At 38.5% G+C, this 21,689-nt stretch overlaps 1 protein-coding gene across 1 annotated transcript in view; it reads left to right on the top strand.

Moving 5' to 3' along the window:
* The window catches only part of NKD1 (NKD inhibitor of WNT signaling pathway 1), a 108,991-nt gene extending 87,568 nt beyond the window's left edge, over positions 1-21,423 (top strand). Inside the window, 6 exon segments of the mRNA XM_057396556.1 lie at positions 1,424-1,530; positions 4,090-4,185; positions 12,936-13,074; positions 14,107-14,191; positions 18,621-18,751; positions 19,499-21,423. Coding sequence (XP_057252539.1) covers positions 1,424-1,530; positions 4,090-4,185; positions 12,936-13,074; positions 14,107-14,191; positions 18,621-18,751; positions 19,499-20,073 — 1,133 coding nt within the window. The 3' untranslated portion in view covers positions 20,074-21,423.
* The last annotated feature ends 266 nt before the right edge of the window (positions 21,424-21,689 follow it).

Genomic DNA, 21,689 nt, shown 5'->3' with positions numbered 1-21,689 from the left:
AAAACAAACAAACAAACAAAGTAATAAAATAAAGTTAAATTTAAACAAAGACATAAGACTAGAAAATGTGATATATATTGTAGTGTGGCAACATGAATATTGTGGCAGAAATCTTACCTTTTGGAATTTCTGAGAGTATAAAGCTATGGTAAGGGTAGATTTTAATTTTTTTTAAGGTAATTTTTTGGTTTTAAATGTGAAAGAAAATGCTGAAAAATGGCCAAAATCATACCTTAATTTCTAGCATGTTAGTGACTTGCTTTTCTGGAAGAATGCCTGGGAGATGCCTTAGCACTGCTGAATGCCAGGAGGGCCAGTTTGAAATGGCTCATCCTGAACTGGAGGGGATCATGTCTTCTTTTTTGAAAGGAATCCGACTTTACTGAACTGGCACTTCCATGAGATCTTACAAAGGTATCCCAAGAAATGGTTCCTACATAACATTAGAGTAAAGACTTCGGGTAAATACAGATGCTGCAGTACAAGTGAAAAAGTGCTGACTCTAATACCCCCATTCTCACAATATTTTCTGGTTTTTGGGAAGTAGGCATGATTACTGCTATGCTGAATAGGTATGGGCATGACATTGTTGGCAGAGGTATGTGGATGTATAAAAAATAAAGTTTGAGGCTACGGTTTAAAGATCTGTGTATATTTTCATACCACTGATTCATATAGAATTAATTTTCTTCAGGTATACAGCTTCACCATGTGTAAGGCTGACTGCCTCTGCAGGAGCCAAAGGCATGGCTATTAAGTTACTCAGCATTTGTCTTTTAATCCACAAGAAGTATATCTTACTGTTACATATCTGATACATGTTGTGTGTTGTGATATATGTCTGATGTTAACAGATTCTCTTTATGAGTGCTATTGAATTATGCAAGTACATGATGTTTTGACTTGAAACTGAAGTGAAATATACTTTTTCAGACATACAAGAAACTATGCAGCTTAATCTTTTTAGCAGGTAGCGTTACCTTCTTGGAAGGTAGTAAGGTTTGTGTGTATTTGGAGAGGGAAATTGGAATAGAACGAGGACTTCATTTCAGCTTCATTACTTCATTCACTGCTGGTGAATGCAGTGTGGTTTTGCAATATGTCACAAGCTTTCAGTATTTTGCAAATTATTCAACTTATTAACAGTAACAGTTCTGCTGATTTGTATTCTTATAATACTGTGTTTGAACTTCCTGTGACTCTAGTGATGTTTTTAAGAGACACTGTGTACTGAAAGCTGTTGGTAGATTGTCTGCTGAAATTATCCCAGATGTGTAGTGAACAAAAAAGCAAATCAAGTATAATGATCCTCTCATACAAGTTTGCCGAAATCAATTTCACCCTATTTATAAAGACAGATTTGCAAATAGAAGACTGCTTTGACATTTCCTCATAAGTTTTTTGTTAAATACATTTTTCGCAGTGGCTTTGCCTCCAGAGAAGACAGATGGAGTTTGCAGTGGAGATGAAAAGAAAGTAGAAAAAGAAAATGACACACGCACAGGTTCCAAGAAGCAACTGAAATTTGAAGTAAGTCCTCTGTATTTAAAGTTTCACTGTATTGACAAGCATTGTGGTAGAAAAATAACCTGTGGAACAAATAGTGTCCTATGATGCATGTGTATAGCTCCCAATGATTGTAGTGGGTACAGGAGGGAGCAGAATTGGCACAAGTCAGTGTCTTACTCCTGATGCGCCTTATGAGGTGATTAGTGAGATTTATTTCCAGGTTTGGATCCTCTGTAGGATCTGAAATGTGTAGTAACAAGAGGCATTTTCTTTAAAGCTTTATCTTTGAACCTTTTGTTAGTAATTCATTATGCCAGCTACCATGTTACCAAATCTTTATATTGACTTTCATGGACTGTCGCACTTTGTTAAATCTGATTAGTGTAAAAAGATGTTTGTGAAAGCTGCCCTAACCATTGGTCTTCAGTGCCTGGGCCTTCAAAGTGAAATAAACATGACGTTCTACACTGGAAATCCATCTGATCACATGGGAGGAGGAAAAGGATCCTGCAGGGCAATGAATCTGATGGTCTATTTCCTTGTGGACTTACAAATTTCATAAAACTGCCAGACATTTTGTGTAGTTGGCAGGTTTTGTTTATACAGGGAGTGATTTAATAAATATGAGCATTGAAACATGCTGTCATTCAGCTAGAGAGTTGTCTGTCTTTGTGAGGAGGAAGATACTCTGGTACCAGCAAGAAACAGTGTGAATTTTCATCTCGCTGCACTCCAGCAGATGTGGCAAACTTCTGCTTTTCAGTGCTGTCAGCTTGTCACAGTAATGAGCTTTGCATTGCTCGATTGTTATTTAAAAGACCATGCAGCCACCTCGCAGCAGCTCAACTGTTCATTTGCTTCTCTAGGGCAGATTTAGGCATCTGGTACAATTTATTTTTTACTGTTTTAAGGCTGATTAAAGGAAGGTAGCTTTCCCATAGGCAGTTCAGGTGTTGCTAGGTGCTTGTGTGCCTTCTTGGGGAGGTCACTTTTCCTGCCTTTTTTTTGCGTGGCAGTAACTCATTTCTAGCATATTTTATGTACTGCCTTGGGTAGCAGATATTTGCAGACAGGAAAGGCATGATAAATTGCAATTAACAGTGCCTTGATATTTGGATGTTGGAGGGCACCTGCCAACATGGTTGGTGCCAGAGTAGCTGGAACTCCACTGTGCCGGCAAAGTCTGTGTTTGTTCCCAAGTAGTTCTTGGCATGCCATAAAGGTTAGCACTTGGTACTAGGCACTGTGACTAATGCAGGGAAAGTTGCCATGGCTCTTCACTAAGCAGAGCACATCCTCACGTAAAGCTGTTATGTTAGGCAATGTGGGACAGGGAAAGTATTAATTTTTGGCAAGAAACCAAGTATTGATATTTTTTCCCTTATTCTACAATGAAAGTTTTCCACCTGTGTAAACTAGGAGCCAAGAGATTGTTACACGTTTCAAAGGTATGAAAGAATTAGAAACGCAAGTGTTGAATCAAGAGGTCTAAATCTGAGGTGGATGTGATTTGGCTTTTAAAGGTGCCGGGAATGTTTATGTAATATGAAGCTGTGTTTCCACAGTAGAGTGTGGGGCACTTGGCAGCTTTCAGCCAGCCTTGTTACAACTGAGAGAAGACTGCCTTTCAACTCAGCAGGGGACAGGAGGTACCCGTAACTGCTGTAGGGAATTGGTTTCAAGTCAGAAGATCAACCAGGTATTTTGAGCTCTGTCATGCTGAAGCTATTTGGAGCTGTTTATTTTACTTGCATACAGTGACTTTCATTTTAATTGCACTGTAACTTTTCTGTTTTGCCTTTTTGTGGCTCTGGATAATTCTGATTGCACAGGTCTTGAGAGAAAGCAAATGATTTGCACCCAGGTGACTGGAGTCAGTCAAAGTGCATCCTTTGTTCTTGACTGAAATCTTGCGCTTGCTTTGAGGGTTTTTCTTCCCTTTAACAAATTGATTCTTTCAGGCTTTCCAGAGATCACACCTTCACTAAGAGAAGCACAGTTAAAATAAGGGCCAGGCACTACTCCCAGGTCATTCTTAGATAACAGTTCCTAGGCAGGCTCCATTTCAGGGACTTAGTGGCATGATGCTGTACTGCACTAACAGACAGCCTTTGGTTGTATCAAATGCCTGCATCAAGGACAGGTCTCACTGGAGGGGATTTGTGGCATAGGCCCAGTCTGTATTGATGGCTTTTCCTGGCACTGTGGTGTACTTCCTCATTCTGTGGGACTGTTTCTGTTACCTTTCTCTTTGTGAGTTAAGCAGTGGTCTTTCTCACTTTTAAGTGGCAAATGTTATATTTCAAGAGCTTCAGGGAGTAGTTTTCTTACACCTTTTTTGTGTTTTCTACAATAAAGTAAAAAAAGCATCTTGCAGATTCCCCAAAGTCTATCCCAAAGGAGTTAGAATTATTATGTGACTGTGATGAAACTCCTTCACTGTGGTGGACAAGAGGCCTCCCCAGGACATATCCTGAAAGCTTCCTCCCATGAGAGAGGGAGGAAGAAAGCAAGCAGCCTCCTTCTATGGAGACAGGCCTATTGCTTTAGGTAATCAGCTGCTCTTTGCATGTTTCTTAGGAATTGCAATGTGATGTGTCTGTAGAGGAAGATAACAGGCAAGAATGGACCTTCACACTGTATGACTTTGACAACAACGGAAGAGTCACACGTGAGGTAAGCAAAGTACTGCTGCCCCTTTGTGTGCAGTGTCTGCTAAAAGAGACATGTTTTATAACAGGAACATTTTTTTCATCTGTGAAATAGAGGTGTCCTGCCAACTTAAACAGCAGTTTCCATGGATCCTTCCCTCCTAGAAACAATCCCACCAGTAATTTACTGTTTTCAGATGTACTGTATGTCTTCTTAAGCCAGTTGTTGTTTAATACCTGGGATTTGCCTGTAAGTAAAGTAGTACTGGCATTTGCGGAGGAAAATACCTGAAACAACTAAACATAGTCAAAATAACCCCCTGCAAATGTATATTGTTCTGGCTTCTATCCTGCTTTTCAGTTGAGCTAACCAAATAGCAAGGTTGCTTTCTGACATTCTTTCCAGTAGGACTAACTATACTGTTCTGTTATTTTCAGGAATATTAGGCTGATCCCTGTCTTCTTCCTCCAAGTATAAATAACGTGGATGATATTTACTAGAGGACAGTAGCGAACGGCTGTCAAAGCATACCCACATATATTTTTTATTGCTAGGATGTCTTCAAGTCATATTACCTGTGCAAATAAGAAGCCAAATAAGAGTATGTATAGATAGAACACGGTCCTTTTCCAGAACTATTTCTATCCAAATTGAATGATACTTCCTCTAGAAGAATGTCTTTTACTGAGATATACCACAATGTGCTGTCATTGGTTTTTGGTTTGCTTTTTTTTTTTCTGGTGAGGTGTGTTTGCTCCCATGCCTTTGGATAATCAACTGAAAATTGACAGGTTTTGTCTCTCCTGGCTGTTATGCTGGTGTCTGTGAAAATCGCCAAGAGCTGGTTGAAAGGAACAGGGTAAATACTGAAAGAGCAGTGGCCTTAGACTACAAATGAGGGCAGAATTTTTCCCTAAAAGACTGAAGCAAATTTCTTCTGACATTTATGAACAAATTCCAAATGTGGTGGATGTTCAGGGTTTTTAATATGTATATAAACATCATTACTAGGCCTTTTTATTATCTCTGCTCTGATAGTGCTTTGAATAATCAAGTCTGTGTCCCTCATGCAAGAGAATAAGCAGATGAAAAGTTACAGGCCAAGTCCAGAGTTACAAGTGGGAAGATGTGATATATAGAGAGAGGTTAAGGAGAAGGGGTGAGTGGAATGAGGAAGTAGTACTGTATTTGTTAATGTATGCGGAACAGAGACCAGAAAAACGAAATAACTTGCCTGAAGTCTCACAAGAACCTAATGGGAGATTGAACCCAGATCTTTTGAGACCCAAGGCTTAATCTTCATTATAAGATTATCACGACTCTTGAAGAATAGGGCAAAAATGCATAAAACCCAAACTCACGCGCATGGGTGTCCTTTACATTCAGGCATGGAATTCCCATTAATGTCAGTGGGAGTTCCATGTGCTGAACATAACGAGAATGTGCTTTCAAGTATGTATACAATAATTATTTGTGATTATGTGGTACACCAAAGAGCTTAATTTGACTGTACCTAGAGAATGTATTACAGCCAAATTCTACCTCTCCCTGCTCCAAGAGCAGGCTGCAGCTTAACTGAAACCAAATCTGCTCAGGGATTGAAAATCATACTACTCTGAGTCTGGAGGTTGCTACATTCAGGCTTGAGCCTGTGCCAAAAAAAATCTTTTAACCAGGGGACCAAAGAGACTGATAATTTTCAGCTCTTTACATGTGACCAAAGATAGAAACAGATAGTATGCACCATTGCAGAGTTTTTCAGTTATGTTACACATTTCTTTTGCAAGCTGTTCCAGTGCCATTGTATCATCCATCTTGTTGGTTGTCTTCTGTTTAATCCAGATGAAATTTAAGAGTTGTTTGTGCAAGAATGACTAATGATAGCAGCTTGTAGATAATCTTGGCCACAAAAGAGGAATTTTAGTCTCTTCATGTGACATAGAATTTGTTGTTCTATTAGCCTCAGAGAGACTGGCACTCAACAAAGTGGGCCTGATACTGTATTTTATTAAGCAGCTCTGCTCCTGGTCCAGGAAAGGACTTAACGATGGTGAACATTAAACATGGGAATAATTTGAATTAAAATGAATGGGACACATTCTTTGAATTAGAAATATGCAAAGCACATTGCTGGATCGGGGGCAGAACAGACAGTCTGAGAAAGAGGTCTAGCTCTACCAGTGCCATTTAATGAGCTGATGAAAATGCTCTCAGCTGGTCAGCTTTTTTAAACAAGGGTCTAGTGTTCTGATGAGAAAAGCTTAGTGTTCACCTTTTCTCCTTTAAAAGTGTCACTTTAATGTCTCCTGGATTTATAGCTGGATTTAACAGGGAGATGAGATTTCTTAAGTTAGATTTCTAACTGTAGACATTGAGGATCTGTACCAAAAGGAGTCAGCCTTATCATTCTATTTTTCACCTTGGTAAAGACAGACACTGGAAAAGGATGTGACTTGCCACCCACGTCACAGAATCACAGAGTCACAGAATGCTTGGGGTTGAAAAGGACCTTAAGGTCATCTAGTTCCAGCCCTCCTCCCAAGGGCAGGGACACCTTCCACTAGACCAGTGTGCTTCAAGCCCTGTCCAACACTGCCAGGGATGGAGCATTCACAACTTCCTTGGGAAGCCTGTTGCAGTGCCTCACCACCCTCACAATAAATAACTTCTTCCTTATTTCTAACTTAAATATACCCTGTTTAAGTTTAAACTGATTACCCCTTGTCCTATCACTACAGTCCCTGATGAAGAATCTCTCTCTGAAATCCTTGTAGGAGCCCTTCCATTTCATTTGATTCAGTTATTGTGTTTAAAATACTGGACTTCATGTCCAGAGACTTTCCAAAGGAACAGAGAGTGTTAAATGAAGTTTGTAAGAGACGTGGGTGGGGTGCAATTTTACAAGTGCACCAAATGTTTTTTTCATTAAAATGTTTGAAAATTGTAAATGAGATACTGATTTAGTTACTGGACAAAAATTCTCTTGGGCTTTACACAATGAGAGATCACCGCAAGAGCATTCAAATTCCATCGTAGTGGAATTTCTTCTGGATCTTAACAATATCTTCAGAACTTAATACTGCTTTGATTTCCTTCTAGAGTCTGCATGATTTATTCATAGTCCTTATAATTAGAAATCCAGATCTAGTAATACTTCTTGAAGAGATACACTCATTATGAAAGCAGAATTATTGGGATGGCAAATCATAAAATTGGCATTACTGTATATTGTTAAACTACTGCTTTTTCTGTCATAGAGGCCCACAATTTTCAGTTGTTTTAGTTTAGTGGGAAATAACTTTTCCTGCTCTAATGTGTATATTACAAAACTTGGCTAATGATGTTTCCCTTCATTCCATAAGCCATAAGAGGACAATTCATTATGTATTGCAGGCCTTTTTAGAACTGACAGCTGCACTGTAATTATCTTCACACAGATATTTGTAATCGGACTTGAAACTTGGATAATTGAACTAATGTGTTTTGATCCATGAGTTTTTATATTGACCTCTCTGAATGTAATTATACTTCATAAACAGTAACCTTTTTTTTTTTTTAATCAATCAATTCTTTCTTAGAAAATTAAGTTTCTTTGGTGAGTGGGTTGCTTGTGGGGAGTGAAAAAAGGGAAATTCTTCTAAAGTAGCTGTTGAGTAGATAGCAAGCGAAGCTCCTTTCAGGCTCCAAATAAGAATGATTCAAAAACATATGTGATCAAACAAAGCTGATGTTGCAATAAAAACATCCCACTGTACGTAGAAATCAGACTACAAACAAAGTACAAATGAGACATTTGTACTTTTGTTGTTTTTTTTTTCTGAGGGAAAGGTAATGAACTGATATTGATGCTTTTCTTCATGCATTTTTAATGCTAAAAATGTTCTATCTTACATTAAATACTCAATTTTTCCTGTTTTCTTTCTCTTCCCCCCCCCCCCCCCCCCCCCAGTTAGTTTTTGCTCATATCCTCTGTAATGAATGAGTGAAAAGGTTTGAGGTTATTTCTGCATTTAGAAGTCAGCACTAAATCTTTGCCTTGGGGAAGGATGCTGGCTCTTTTGGGGCTACCATTTATCAGCTTGACCCTTATCTTGAAATTTGTTTATTGCACTGTGGTTGTCAACATTGTATTAACTCATGGTGAGGAAAGAACAATGGAACCAATGGCTAGAGTAGCTTTTGTCTTTAGCAGAGGGGCCATCATTTCAACCATTAAGTTTTTGTGGGTTTGTGTCAGGGAGAAATATTAAGAGAAAACAGAACTTTTTCTTTCAGTTTTGAAGGGAGCTAAAGACACAAACACATCTCTCCCAGAGAAGTTATGAAGAATAAAACTGAATGCTTCCTTTCAATGTTATTAAATGTGTTAGGGTTATTTTGTTTTGGCTTTGGTGTTTTGGTTTTGTTTGGGTTTTTTGTTATTGGTGATGGTGTTTTTGTGTTGGTTTGGGGTTTTTTCTTCCTTTTTCCTGGGGGGCTGTAGAAGGTGTGTTTGTGTGTGCAAATATCTCATTCTGTCAAATTAATTCTGCTGGAAAAGCCTCTTAGTTTACAGAATCTCTAGTTAGCTAACTAGTCATATTGATGACAAGCTACAATAATACTGGAAAAATAACCACTAATGTTCCTTAAAAGTAAAATGTTAATACCTGGAATAGGGACTTCCTCAGTCACTGTAAGGAATGAAGTTCTGTAACGAAAGAAGAATACTTCCATGTAATTTGCTCTTGTTCTTTTTTTCAGACCCATAAGCTTCTCTGAGTGGTTTAAATTCCTGCTAATCTCCTACTGGAGATCTGTAAAGTATTCTGTGGATACATTTCTGAGGGCAGCATACATGTGTAGCCTCAACTGTTTGATTTTTAGTATTTTTAATGCAAGTATTTCTGGCAATAAAAAATTGCTCTTTTCAATATACTTTATTGTAATATACTTTTTGTTTGTTGTATTAGCTGCTCGATAAAACAGGATGTTGAAAACATGCAGGTTAACGCTGTTAAGTCCTTCAGGCCTGGAAAAGACAACATAGTGTTTGATAAAGAGGAATAAATCTGGGTATGACATGTGCTGGCCATTTGAAGATTACCCAGCAAACATTTATTTTCCTCTTTGAGGAAAAATATGATTGTTTCAGTTTTCTTACTTGATTAAACTAGCTATTCCAGCAGAAAATCTGCACACTAGAAGCTCTTCAGAAGTTAGATTCATGCAGACTACTTCCCCTCTGAATATAATGTTTATTGTAAAGGATAATTTCTTTTATTCTTATTTCTCTTTATCCATTTAATATACTAGTTTAGGAATCCACAACAATTTCTAACTCAAAGTGGTATAAAAGTACATTTCAGAGGAAAGAAAACAAAAACAAACAAAAAACCCCAAGCAAATGATATTTTTGAGAAATGGGAGACACTGAAAATTCTGATTTTGTTCATTTTTTGCTTAAAAAGGGAGGAAGTTTGAGAAATGTGGGATGAAACTTTTTGTGTGGGAAGTTTCAAGCAGTCTTAAAGCAGTTGCAAAATCACGTGACTAATAAAAGTCATAATCCACGGTACAGAAAGATTAGATTCCTTGGTAGGTGGTCTCTGAAACATGCTGGTTGGTGTACCAGGAGAGAGAAGGATTTAAACAGCTTTTATTCTTGATGTTCAATGCTAAATTGAGGAGAGTGAAATGCCCAAGCTGGTGTGTAGAAGGTAAAGCTGTCTCAATTTTAGGCAGTTCTTTAAGGAATTTAAATATAGATAATATTCAGTGGGACAGCTTTCAAGGAGAACATAGATTTCCTCAGTCTCCTGGCAGGCTAATAGCAGATGAAAATTCTTTTGTGGGTAAATATAGACATAGCTATAAAATACAGATTTTGTAATATGTATTTTAATGGTCTAGAGCTACTGATTTGACAAGAAGCCATTAGCATATTAGCTGCCAAAAAAAGGGCTGTGAGAAGATAGTTTTAGTCACATCTCAAAACTCACTGATAGAGGCCATTCCTAACAGTGGCTCAGGAATTTGTATGTTGCAGTTGTGAAGCAATAACTGGAAAGCAACAGGAAGTTCAAGCTGCCTTGTAGTAGGTACCTCCACAGCCAGAACTTTGGTAGATGACAGATTAGCAAATGACCCAAGCAGACTTGTTGGACCAAATCAGAACTGTCAGTTTACTAGAATTCCCAACCCCAAATTAGGACCACAACTAAATGAATCCTATAATAAAAATGTTGTTGACAGTATTTAAAAGATCAGCATAAACATTAGGCGGTTACTTATGGATATCCCTAACCTCGATCTTGGTATATATCCAGTTTGACGACCACGTTCATTTACTGCCAGAATGCAGAGCAGTTCTGGTCGTCATGCAGGAAGCTGGGTATTAAATGCAGAACAAAATGCAAAGGCAGTAGAGTATAAGGCCTCAAGGTGTCCTGATTAATCTGTGCAGCATCTTAAACTGCTTGGAGCCTGGACATTGATTTGGGTTAATTTGGGCCTGTTTGGCTGACGGATTTAAACTGTTCTGGTGTGATATGTATGTGCGCATATTTCTGACTTCCCAAGTATGTGTCACACAAATGCTGGCCTTCTCTGACAGCATTTGGAAGTATGTTTTAAACCACTGAGTCAAGCAGCTTGTTGAGAAAGACCCTCAGAGAATACAAGCGGCAGATTGTATGCCAGTTAGCAAGTTAGCCCTCATCATTGGAAAAAAATATGTAAAAGGATAGTGGGAGCAAAGACTCTGTCTTTGCCTGTTAAAGTTAAAATAGATTAGATGGTCAGCTTGTACAAACATCTGGCCTAGCTGAAAAAAGGAAAGAGGACAGATGGCTGAGAAAGAGTTGATAATAACCTCTTGATAGTAGTCTTGTGTGGAAAGATGCCATGTTGGCTCACCTACACTTGTTAAGGAATGTATGGGAAAGGCTCAACTCACCAAAGTGCTGAGTGTATGAAGCCCTGTTTTGAATAAATATGGTTCTGAAGTATTCTGATGAAAGGCGTGGGCTGGCTAATCGAGGTGTAGGATTATAGCACCATGCTTCTAGAACATAATTTATGAATGCATATAAAACAACAGATACTGTTTTTTGTATGTCTGTGTTCTTGCTTTGTTGTTTTTTTCTCATAGATGAATAAAAATCCAGCCCTTCAAGCTGGCCTTTAGATATGGCTGTGTCTGTTTAGAGGTCTGGCTAGGTTTCAGCTTAGGGTGGAAGTGTGAGAAGTGAGATGTGTTAAAGAGCTGTGAGGTGTCCACCAAATTGTCACTGAGCAGTCTTTCCCTCATTCAAGCTTTAGACCATGGTTCTTGTCCAGAGGATGGAAAACAGCTACTAACATGGTAGTAAAAGTCCATATATAAACACTCTAGCAACAATTCCACTGAGTGCAGAAAGGTTAGAGGGGTTACATGGTAACGTGAAGCCTGAACCGTCTGGGATTTAGTTACTTATTCTGCCTGTTGAGCTGGAAAATCATCTACTCTAAAATAATTTTTCCTGACCATAAGGTCAGTATTCCCCTAAATTCTGTGTGAGTAGAAATCAGTATTTCTGTGTCACCTTTAAAACTGATTAGATAGTGAGGACTGTGTGGTATACTGACTACTAAAATGCTGGGACCCACTAAAGCACACTAAACTTTGAGCTGCCATCGTTACAGGTATGACCTCTACGCAAAGGAAAAATTGTAGAGGTTTTGAATTTTTATAAACCTCTTAATCCTCAGTTATACTTAGCAAAAGATGATTTAGGTATTTCCTTTGTGCTCACAGGCATCTGGAAGGATGTTAGGTACAAATAGTGCAAGAAATAGGAAGAAATTCTCATATATACATTGAATAGGATCTTCATAGCCTACAGTGATCAGTATGCTCTGGGTTTAGGTTAATGCCTAAGACCAGTTTGGATGAAATCCCTTTGAGAAAAAGTAGTGAGCCAAGAGCTCTCCTTTTCATCCCAGCAATTTAAGATGGTACCCTTTTTGAGCCTGACTGGATTACATCAGTCCAAGAGACCTCTAAGCTACTAAACAGTGTTTCTCCTGTTTGAAACAATCAGTTTATTCAAACTGGTTAGTGTCCTTTCTGATGTAGCCAGACATGCAAGCATTTGTTCACGTCCCTTTGCCTTCAAAGAGACGTGTGAAGAACATTCTGTAATAGGCCTGACTGAATAATCTCTCTTCAAAAAGGAAAGTTTAGGATTGATTTGAATTTTGCAAAATAATCTAGACCCCAAAATGCGTATGTTAGAGTGACATTCAGACATTATTTGCTTCCATACCTGAGGTTTACAGTTCTGCCACGTCTTTTACTGGTTTTCCTCTATATAATCAACCATTCAACTATCCCAAGAATAAACACATGAGACTGTAACATCCGAGATTTTCTTCATTGCTGTATTTATTTTGGTTATGTGAACTCAGTTTTTAGTGCAGTATGAATGGTTAACATAGAATCATAGAATCCCTGAGTTCTGCTGAAATCAAAGAGAAGAAAAGGCAGAACACAAGTTTGCTGATTCACAGTTTGGAAAGGCTGAATATCTTGCATTGTTGTTATTATTTTGATATAGTTTGCCCCATTTAAAAAATCTTATGCCACGTGATGTAGATTGTAATGTTCTTTGCAAATTCAGCTTTTAAATTCAGTGACTTCTGAGACTATTTCAACATTTAATACTCCCAAGTCCAAAATAGTTGTATCAAAGTTGTAGGTTTCATACCATTTTCACAACAGTGTGTCTTTATGTGTTTCAATCCAATTATAGGATATTACCAGCTTGCTTCATACCATCTATGAAGTAGTTGATGCATCAGTAAATCATTCTCCTAGTTCCAGCAAAACTCTGCGAGTGAAACTTACTGTGGCACCAGATGGCAGCCAGAAGAAAAAGAGTATCTTTGCTGGTAAGCACATGAAATCAGCCGTTGGAAAAAAATACAAAAGGTTTCAAGAATCCCTCAAAAATACAACTTCGTATTTTGTTACTACAATTAAATATATACGTAAGGGCAAATAATTATGTGGGTATTTGAAACGCCATGAATCTGCTTTATGGGTGCAAAATTGCCTACCCTCCTCCTTTCAGTGTCCCTTAAGCAAATTAGAGTTCCCTTACCTGATTGATTGTTCCTCATTGGAAGCAGCAGTAGCCCATATGGTATGTAATTACCTTTGTGTACCACAAGGCAGATTTAAGGCCTTTTCAACTTGTACCACTTCAACTCTGCTGATACTACAATGCCCAGCTTCTGTGAAAACAGATGTAGTGGTATAAAATGTTTTTTGCAAGTGCAGAACTGCCACTGCTGCTGGATAAGGACAAGCAATTCAGCATAAATAGCCTTTATGAAACTATGCATAAAAATTGAACTTTTCTATAGTGGCAGAGTCTGCCAGTGAAAATGATGCATACTCTGATGGCTAATTCACATTATACTCACTATAATAAGAGTTGTATAATTTCTTCAGTAGGTTAAGTACTAAAAATACTTATTTACAGTAATTTAAAGTATTTAAAGTAGTACTACAGTAGAAAATGTGGGCACTTTACCCCAAAGGAAAGCCTTGTTACCTCAGGTTTAATATATCCATCTACTCAGTCAAGTGCAGACATAAGAAAATTTGTGCTTCTGGGGAGCTCTGTAATGCATTAGTACAGCATGAAGCTCCAAGCTGCTGAGCCTTCCTGAGAGACAAGTATATCAGTGTGAATGCAGCTCCATTTAACCTGCCACATGGCTTGCAGCCTATAGTCCTACAGTCAAGGTTATGCCTGCCTAAAATCTGTTGTGTGGACAAAAGCACTTTTGAGAAGGGTACATGAAATAATACGTTACATCTTGATTTACCAACAAGAAAATTGCATTTACAATGTGGCATGTTATGCTTATCAGCCAGGACAGTAATGTGAGAATAATGTCCTTTTCTCTTGGCAGATTTGCAGAGTGCCAGGCATTGAGCTGAAAGCAAAGTTAATGAAGAAGTAAGAAGCTCTGAGAAGAAGCAGCGGGCTTCTCTCAGGTAAGGGGAAAGAACTCTATGTCCTAACAGGCACTGGGTACCTCTGAGAAAACCTCTACCATTGATTTCTTGTTTGATTCCTTGCTTTAGTTTTTAAAATTATGTTAAAACAAAGGAATTACAGGATTTTCATTATGGAACCATTAGCAGATTCCAGGGGTGAATACTTTGTACATTAAAATGAAACCCAAAAAGCAAATCTGTAGGATCAGTGACTCAAATTTTCTTCTGTTGGCTCTTTGGAGGACATGCAGTGCCTTTTAGACACTATCTGCAAATATTGTGCCTACTAGTGGAGTTCATAGCACAGCCTTTGGCTAAAAGTGTCCCAGACCCCTTTAATCTCCACAGAGGCCGACTCCTGCTTTTCTCCATCCTCCACAGTGACTTAGCAAAGGGGCCATCTCTGCTGACTCCCCCTTGCTAGAAACCATGCTTCCCTGCTGCCACATCAGCTTTAGGTCAACTTCTCCTTTGCAGAATTAGTTATTTGGGAGTACCCATGAGGAATTAGCTGACTTGCTTAGAACTAATATATTTAATGTAATCTTACAGGAAAATTTGGACTTTTTTTCTTTGTAAGTTTCAGAATACATTTCACCACTTGAAAAAATATGTCTAGTGTCTTTCAATGGACTCCAGCCTGTGTGACTCAGGGTGCAGCCATTTCCAATAAAGCACAAGCACAGTGGGCTTCTTTTATGAAGAGATGCAGGTAGACTTGCAGCCATCTACGGATTAGATAAAAAAAAATTAGTTTTAGTTCTTCCCTAATAGAATGCACAATATTATTTTGGATGCCAGTCCAGAACAGGCGTTCTTCCTCTGAACATGTGTAATCATGTGTATTTATCCTGTTATCAAGGGTTCTACCTGATAGATATTACCTGCACTGAATTTCAGTGTGTGTGATAATCATTTGCAATATATTTTTCAGGTACTATAATTTTTTATAGCGAAGAAAAATGTTAATCTCTCAGTCACATGTAGGTGTACTGTTCCTTTTCTGAATTTGGTATTCTAATGGATAGAAAACCAAATCAAAACCAGATAATTTTCGTAGATTTGAACATGGAGCAGTTGCTCCAAACACGTCATCTTGGTGTATAGGTTTGACCTGTTTTAGGATTTTAAGTTTAACACTAAGGCAGAGGGAAGTGTTCACTGAAGTGCTACAGCAATGACATTGAATCATTTGTTACATTTGTTTCTTCAGTTGCAAATATAAGAAAAAAAAAAAATCCACTCTTGGCTTTCCTTGGATTTAGGGATATTTGTTCAAATACATAATACATTTATCAGGAGAAGGAGCATTCGGTCTTATTAAAGATGACAACAAAACAGTGCCTCCCTTTTTTGGATAGAGTAAAAATGCCAGTGAGTTGTCCCAGTGAGCATATCCCAGTACAATCAAATTTCAGATTAAAAGAAGACTAAAATGACTTAATCTTCTGTTAGGAACAAAATCTTCTGTGAACTAAAGAATACTCCATGGTTTTCCTTGCTGGCCTCAATGTAGTATTCAGATTCCCTCTGCCCATTAGCAAAGGTTTGCCCTGTGTGAATTTAATGCCCTGTTTTTTGCTTGATAATTTGTTGCAAAAATCCCCTTTCAGTCGTAAAAATCCCCTTGAAGTCCTGGTTTTGCAAATGTAGCGGTTTTATGAATAGCAGCCATTTCCTTAAATCCACAGTCACAGAGGCATCAAATGTTGGGGTAGAATCTTGGCTCTGCTGTATGTCCTTCTCATCCCTTTGGATAGAGGCTTCCTAGCCAGAACAAATCTGTATCTTGAGCTGAGCAGATCAGCATCAGGCAACTGTCAGTATCTAACAGGTTTTGTTGCATCTCACAAAATGTGGACAGGACAAAGAATATCTCATGATATTAATGCAGAGTCTTCTCCTTTGAAAGCAGCAATGAGTTCTTTGTGGGAAGTGCACACATTTCACAAATTCAGCCACTTAGGAATTCTAGGCAAGATCTGATTAATATTCAAGATAAAATGGATAGAAGTGTTTTTATCCTAAAGGTGGGAGATAGATGGGTTAAATTTTTCATCTGCTGGAAGCTACGGGCAATTTTCCCCCTTAGGGCTAATGCAAGTATCAAGATAAGTAGCTACATTCATAGCTAGTTTGCCTGGCATGTGTGGTACAAAATGGGTGGTGGAAGAGCACTGTCAGGCAGCTTTGTGGGTTGGGAATCTGTGCCATTCTAGTTCATGTTTCACATCAGCTTCTAAAACATCTTTTTACCCACAGATACACATTCTCGCTCTTTCTTTCTTTCCTGCTGATTTCTTACTGACTGGCTTAAATTCTATGTTATCAATGAGCATAGCTTTCAGGAAATGTCCTTGCATTTTTCTACCCTGGGCTTGTCACTGTGCTATTCCCCTTGCTTGTATATCATTGTGTGCTTATTGCCATCAGCATGACACCCCATGGCAGAAATTTTGGAAAGGGCTTTTGTATACTCCACAAACACTTAAGCAGATGCCTTTTTTTAATTAAAAACAAAGCCAAAACAAAAACCAGTATCAACACTGTGTATGTTTGCACACCATGCTTGATGCATGGCTGGTGCATGCCTGTGTCTTCCCGTCTTCCCATGTGTACGCAGGAGATCATCACGGGGCTGGATGCCAGATGCTTCAGTTCTCTAACTTAAAGTTCTCTGTGGCAGTAGAGCGCAGCTCTCATGAGTATATAGTTGCTTCACCGTTTATTTTTGCCTGAATACTGTTGAATGGCATCTTGCATGTAAGAAAGCTATTGAAATTCGAGAGTGCGGCAGTACTGGCATAGATTTTCTTTACTGTCTTGATGAGAGATAGAATTTATTACAGTAACAAAAAACCAGGTTCCCTGCTAACTTCGTTTTCAACAGACAGTGCTGTATACAGTGTTGTTTTATTGAGTTGACTCAAACACAGTGATGTTTTTCCTGGGTTGACTGTGAGTTTTGTGCAGCATGTGTGTGCAAGTCCCAGTGGTTTCCACGGGCAGTTCATGCCTGGCAATTCAAATTACCCAGGGTCTAGCCCCAGAGATCTTTTATGTAGACCTGTGAAAATGTAACAACTTGTAAAGGTGTGTCTGGGGCAGGAAAGGTACTGAGTTGGCTATGTATCCAAAAGAATAAGGGATATCTGGACATTCCCTCGTTTTTGACAGTACCACATGTCACTTCTGGAGTTCAAGCTGACTCAGTCTTTAATGCTTACCTGCTACCCAGGCAGACTCTCCTCCATTCAGGAGACTCTACCTCTATCAAAGTAGAGCAAAAATCATCTTCCAGGTAGGTCAAGTCTTGCAACTTTTATCAAAGATACTGCAGACCTCTGTCTGACAGTGACACAGGGGACTCAGTTCTGTAATGTCCCTGGACAGTAATACACTAGACCAGGAAAGCAGTTTGTGCCAAAGCTCAGTGGGATCAGCAGCCTTTGGAAACCTGGAAATGTGTTAATAGACTTAAAGCATAGTATTAGGCACCATACAGTATAGAGCCCCGATTTAGCAACTGGTGTAGGATACAAGGCCAAATTCTGTCTAAGGCTGACAGTGCAATCTCACAGCGAAATAGCAAAGCCTATCTTGTGGACTTGGAGACTGAACTATCTGAATGACAGGGAGCAACTTATTCAAGAGTTGACTGCTTATCCTGTTTGTTATATTAAAAATATTGTTCATATCTGCAGACATCCATTTAAATTGCTGAATTAAATTGTTTGGCATTATGGGCTACACTACTGTAAACCTCTGTCTGATTTTTTTCTGCCTCATAAATGAATGGTATTTCAGATATTCATTCTCAGGAAATAGTTGTGCTATAAATAAAATTGCAAAGTTGAGCAGGAAAAGGAGTCAAGATTCTGAATCCAGCTTATTATCTGACCCTACTAATTGTATTTTGGAAAGTGGCAGTTATCTCTGGGTGTCTGACCAACACCTTCGCTTCTCAGGCTTTCTCTAGTTACTAAACCTGTCCTGTTGCCTTTCTGCAGCAGATACATGTGACTAGCCTGACATGAGGCTTGCCCCAGTGCTTCCTCACAGTGTTGGGAACAGTCATGAATCAAAGAGTAGGTTTTCTTTGGCATGTCCAGATTGAGTTGAATGGTTTGGCCCTAAGTCACAATGTAATAAACCCTAGGAAGAGTTTTATTTGTTTTTGCATGTGTAATGCAATTTGAAGGCCTCCCTTGCTTTGCAACATCGGGGTCGATTTATATGAGGGGAAAGAACAGTCAGTTCAGGCCTATCAAATTAGCAAATCCGGTCATCCAGGATTTCAAGTGTTTGTTGTTTCTTTGTGAGCAACTCATGTCACTTCAAAGGGGCCATCAGTTGTTGGTTTGCAGATGGTGATAACAACTTTAAAGAAGTTCTGCTGAACTGTAATTTTGCTTCCTGCTGACAGATATCACCAGAGTGAGAACAATCCAGAGCAAAGTGGGTGCTATCGTCATTGTGTTGATGAGAACATTGAAAGGAGAAACCACTATTTGGATCTAGCAGGAATAGAAAACTACACATCAAAGTTTGGGCCAGGTAATTTGGTAATTTACCTTTTCATCTTTCCTGTCTTCAGTTGCATGTTCCACATCAGGGGCAGTGAATTGTGAACCTGTGTGATTTGTCTGTAATGAATTACTGTAAGGAATTGGACTGTGCGAATACTGCAAGATAATTACTAGTGAAGGTGGTATCACAATGGAGTGGCTAATGTGCTGCAAGCCTGCTTTGAAGTGCTTGTTTGTGTAGCTGAACTTGGAGGTGAGCCTAGGAGAACAATCTCTACATCTAATTAAGTTTAGTCTATGGGTGAGGCGAGGACTGATTTTTGGATGTTAGAGTTTGTTCCCAAGATGATACCAGCATATCTTTTGTACTTGCTACTGACCAAAAAATAGGAGAATGTGGGTTCGTACCTGGAATTTTGGCTTTTGTCCCCACATTAAAGAGATTTAAATTTTCTCCCTTTCCCTATCCTTTGCTAAGATTTTGCTATTCCACTCACAGTTATTTTGGTGAATTTCAGATAGATGATGACCAAGGCAGGATAATATAAAGACGTTTATACATACAGAAAGATGTTCACTCCTATATAGATATGTACTTGTCTGTGTATTATTTACTAGCCAGAATTATTAAGTGTAATTAAACTAGACAGCTATAATTGCATTCACTTCCTTAGGAAAAAAAATCACTCTGCCAATAATGTTATCCCTGCCAACTGCATGCTAGTAATTAAAACTTTGAAATACAAGATGACTAACTCAGCTTGTTATTTCCTAGGATCTCCTCCAGCAGCTCAAAAACATGACCCACCATGCAGAGCTGTGAATCAGACTAGATCCCGTTCTCATGAACCTGAAACTTTCCATGCACACCATAGGAAATCTCAAGTGGTGGATCCAAGCCACATCAATCTGGCTGAAAGTTCGTATGCCAAGATTGCAGAAATCCAACAGAGGCTGCGGAACCAGGACTCCAGCAAGCACTTTGTGAGGTCTCCCAAGGCCCAGGGCAAAAACATTGCCCCTCTGCATCCTGGAAGGGCAGTTAGAAATAAACCTTTTCAAGGGGCACCCATGCCAATGGCTTCCCCTAGTGCAAGGGTGGGCCAGAATCTTCCTTACCTTCCCTTGCAATCTCAACAGGTTCACAAGAAGCATAAGCAGAGGGCAAAGGAGAATCACCAAATGTGCAAAACCTTCCATTCTCCAGGAACAGTTGTGGAAAAGGAACATGTGAGAGACCTACCCACAGTTATTTTATATGAAGGCCAAGTTGGACAGATGATACAAAGACATGAACACCACCATCACCACGAGCACCACCACCACTACCATCACTTCTACCAGACATAGAAGAGATCCCACCAACATCCTCCAAGAATCGTCCCATATGAAGGAAATGTGTTCTTGTGATACCAGAACTAAGGCATTACTATGATTAATATTATTGTTACTCCATTAATATTCAACTAGCATATATTTTAGAGGTTATACAGGACTCCTGAAACTTACCCTATTTATATGTTGTGGAATGGCATAGCTTACTTAAACACCTTGTCGGTTTACTTCTTTGTTTTAAGTGGCTGTAAAACAGCAAACAGCCATAGGTTTTTGAGCTGTGATTTAATGCAGGTCATCAACGCACTTCTTTAAAAGTACTACTTCCACTGTAGTAGGAAAGATACTTCAAACACTCTTGCAGACATCTAGCTTACCACTCTGCTGTATGTCGGCTGATCGCACACAAGCCTTCTATCAGGGGAGCAATGTTCGAAGGGTTGGACTCCAGAGATACTCGGAATAATGGAAAATACAAACAGCTGCTACCTCTAGTATTATTCAGATTTTATTTTCTTTTTATTGATTGTAATGTGCTACAAAAGGGGAATTTTAATATACTGCGTTCGTGTAGCCTGTTTGTGTTCACATCCTTTCAAATTATCTTAATAATTACAAGGAAATATTAGCTATACTTGTCAACAGAGCTACATTTGTACAACTTACACTTTATTTTCTTGGAGATTCTTCACTGACACAAATATAGTCTGTTATATACTGGGTAATATTTAAATATACTTCCTTTTTTTTCCTTTTTTTTTTTTTTTTCCTCTTGCTTACTCTCCATCCTGTTTGGAGTAACCATTTGAAAAGAGGAGGATGTGAAATGGGTTTTTCAAAAGCATCACCAAACTTTAATGCTTGGGCCATAAGTACAGTTCTTGGGGGTTTGAGAAGGAGAGAGGTTGCTTAGAGTTTTGTTTTGTTTAAATCCACAGTTCTTTGTTTTGAGAAAGAATTGAGGAAAATATACTTTCTCACTTTAAATGTTGGCAAATATATATAAAGTATAAATATATATATATATAAATATGCACACTCTCAGGTACATTTTGTTGTGTTTTAGAAATCTGTGGTTTGAATATTAGCATTTTATTTTTTTTTTTCCCACAACAGTGACTTTTTAGAAGCACATGCCATGGCATTTTCTTAGGTGGCTCCAGTTTAAATTTCCCCAGCACCTACAAATTTTTGAGACAATTCAATATGTAAAAAACCATCATTCACAGTCATTCTGGCCTCTTTGATTTTTCCATATCGTAGGGCTTCCATTCCATGAAGGAGAATGAGACCATATTCACAAGACCTTACTAGCTGCTGAGAAATTTGAAGGTCAAAAGTAAACCGGAAAAGTGAAAAAAAGGGTCAGTAGTTCTAGTTCTAGGTCAAGTTCTAGTTTCTATGGGGCCCACATCTATAATACATTCAGTTGTGTTTTGTACAGATCACCATTTTGCAGGTAGAAAGTGACTGAAAAACACCCATGTTACTTTTGGAACCTTAGAGAACTCCTGACATCAAAATATAATTATTCTATAAAAGTATTTGCTTTTGGTTTTAATTATTTAAAGTGTTGTGGTATTTTGTCTATAGTATATATTGTAAAATGTAATTATCCAGCATTGTTATAA

The sequence above is a fragment of the Pezoporus wallicus genome, unplaced genomic scaffold, assembly GCF_028554395.1.
Source record: "Pezoporus wallicus isolate ANWC-B61680 ecotype Strahan unplaced genomic scaffold, APGP_CSIRO_Pwel_v1 contig_3324, whole genome shotgun sequence".
NCBI classification, from domain to species: domain Eukaryota; kingdom Metazoa; phylum Chordata; class Aves; order Psittaciformes; family Psittacidae; genus Pezoporus; species Pezoporus wallicus.
Note: the sequence above shows the minus strand (reverse complement) of the source record. Positions and strands in the feature narration are given on the sequence as shown.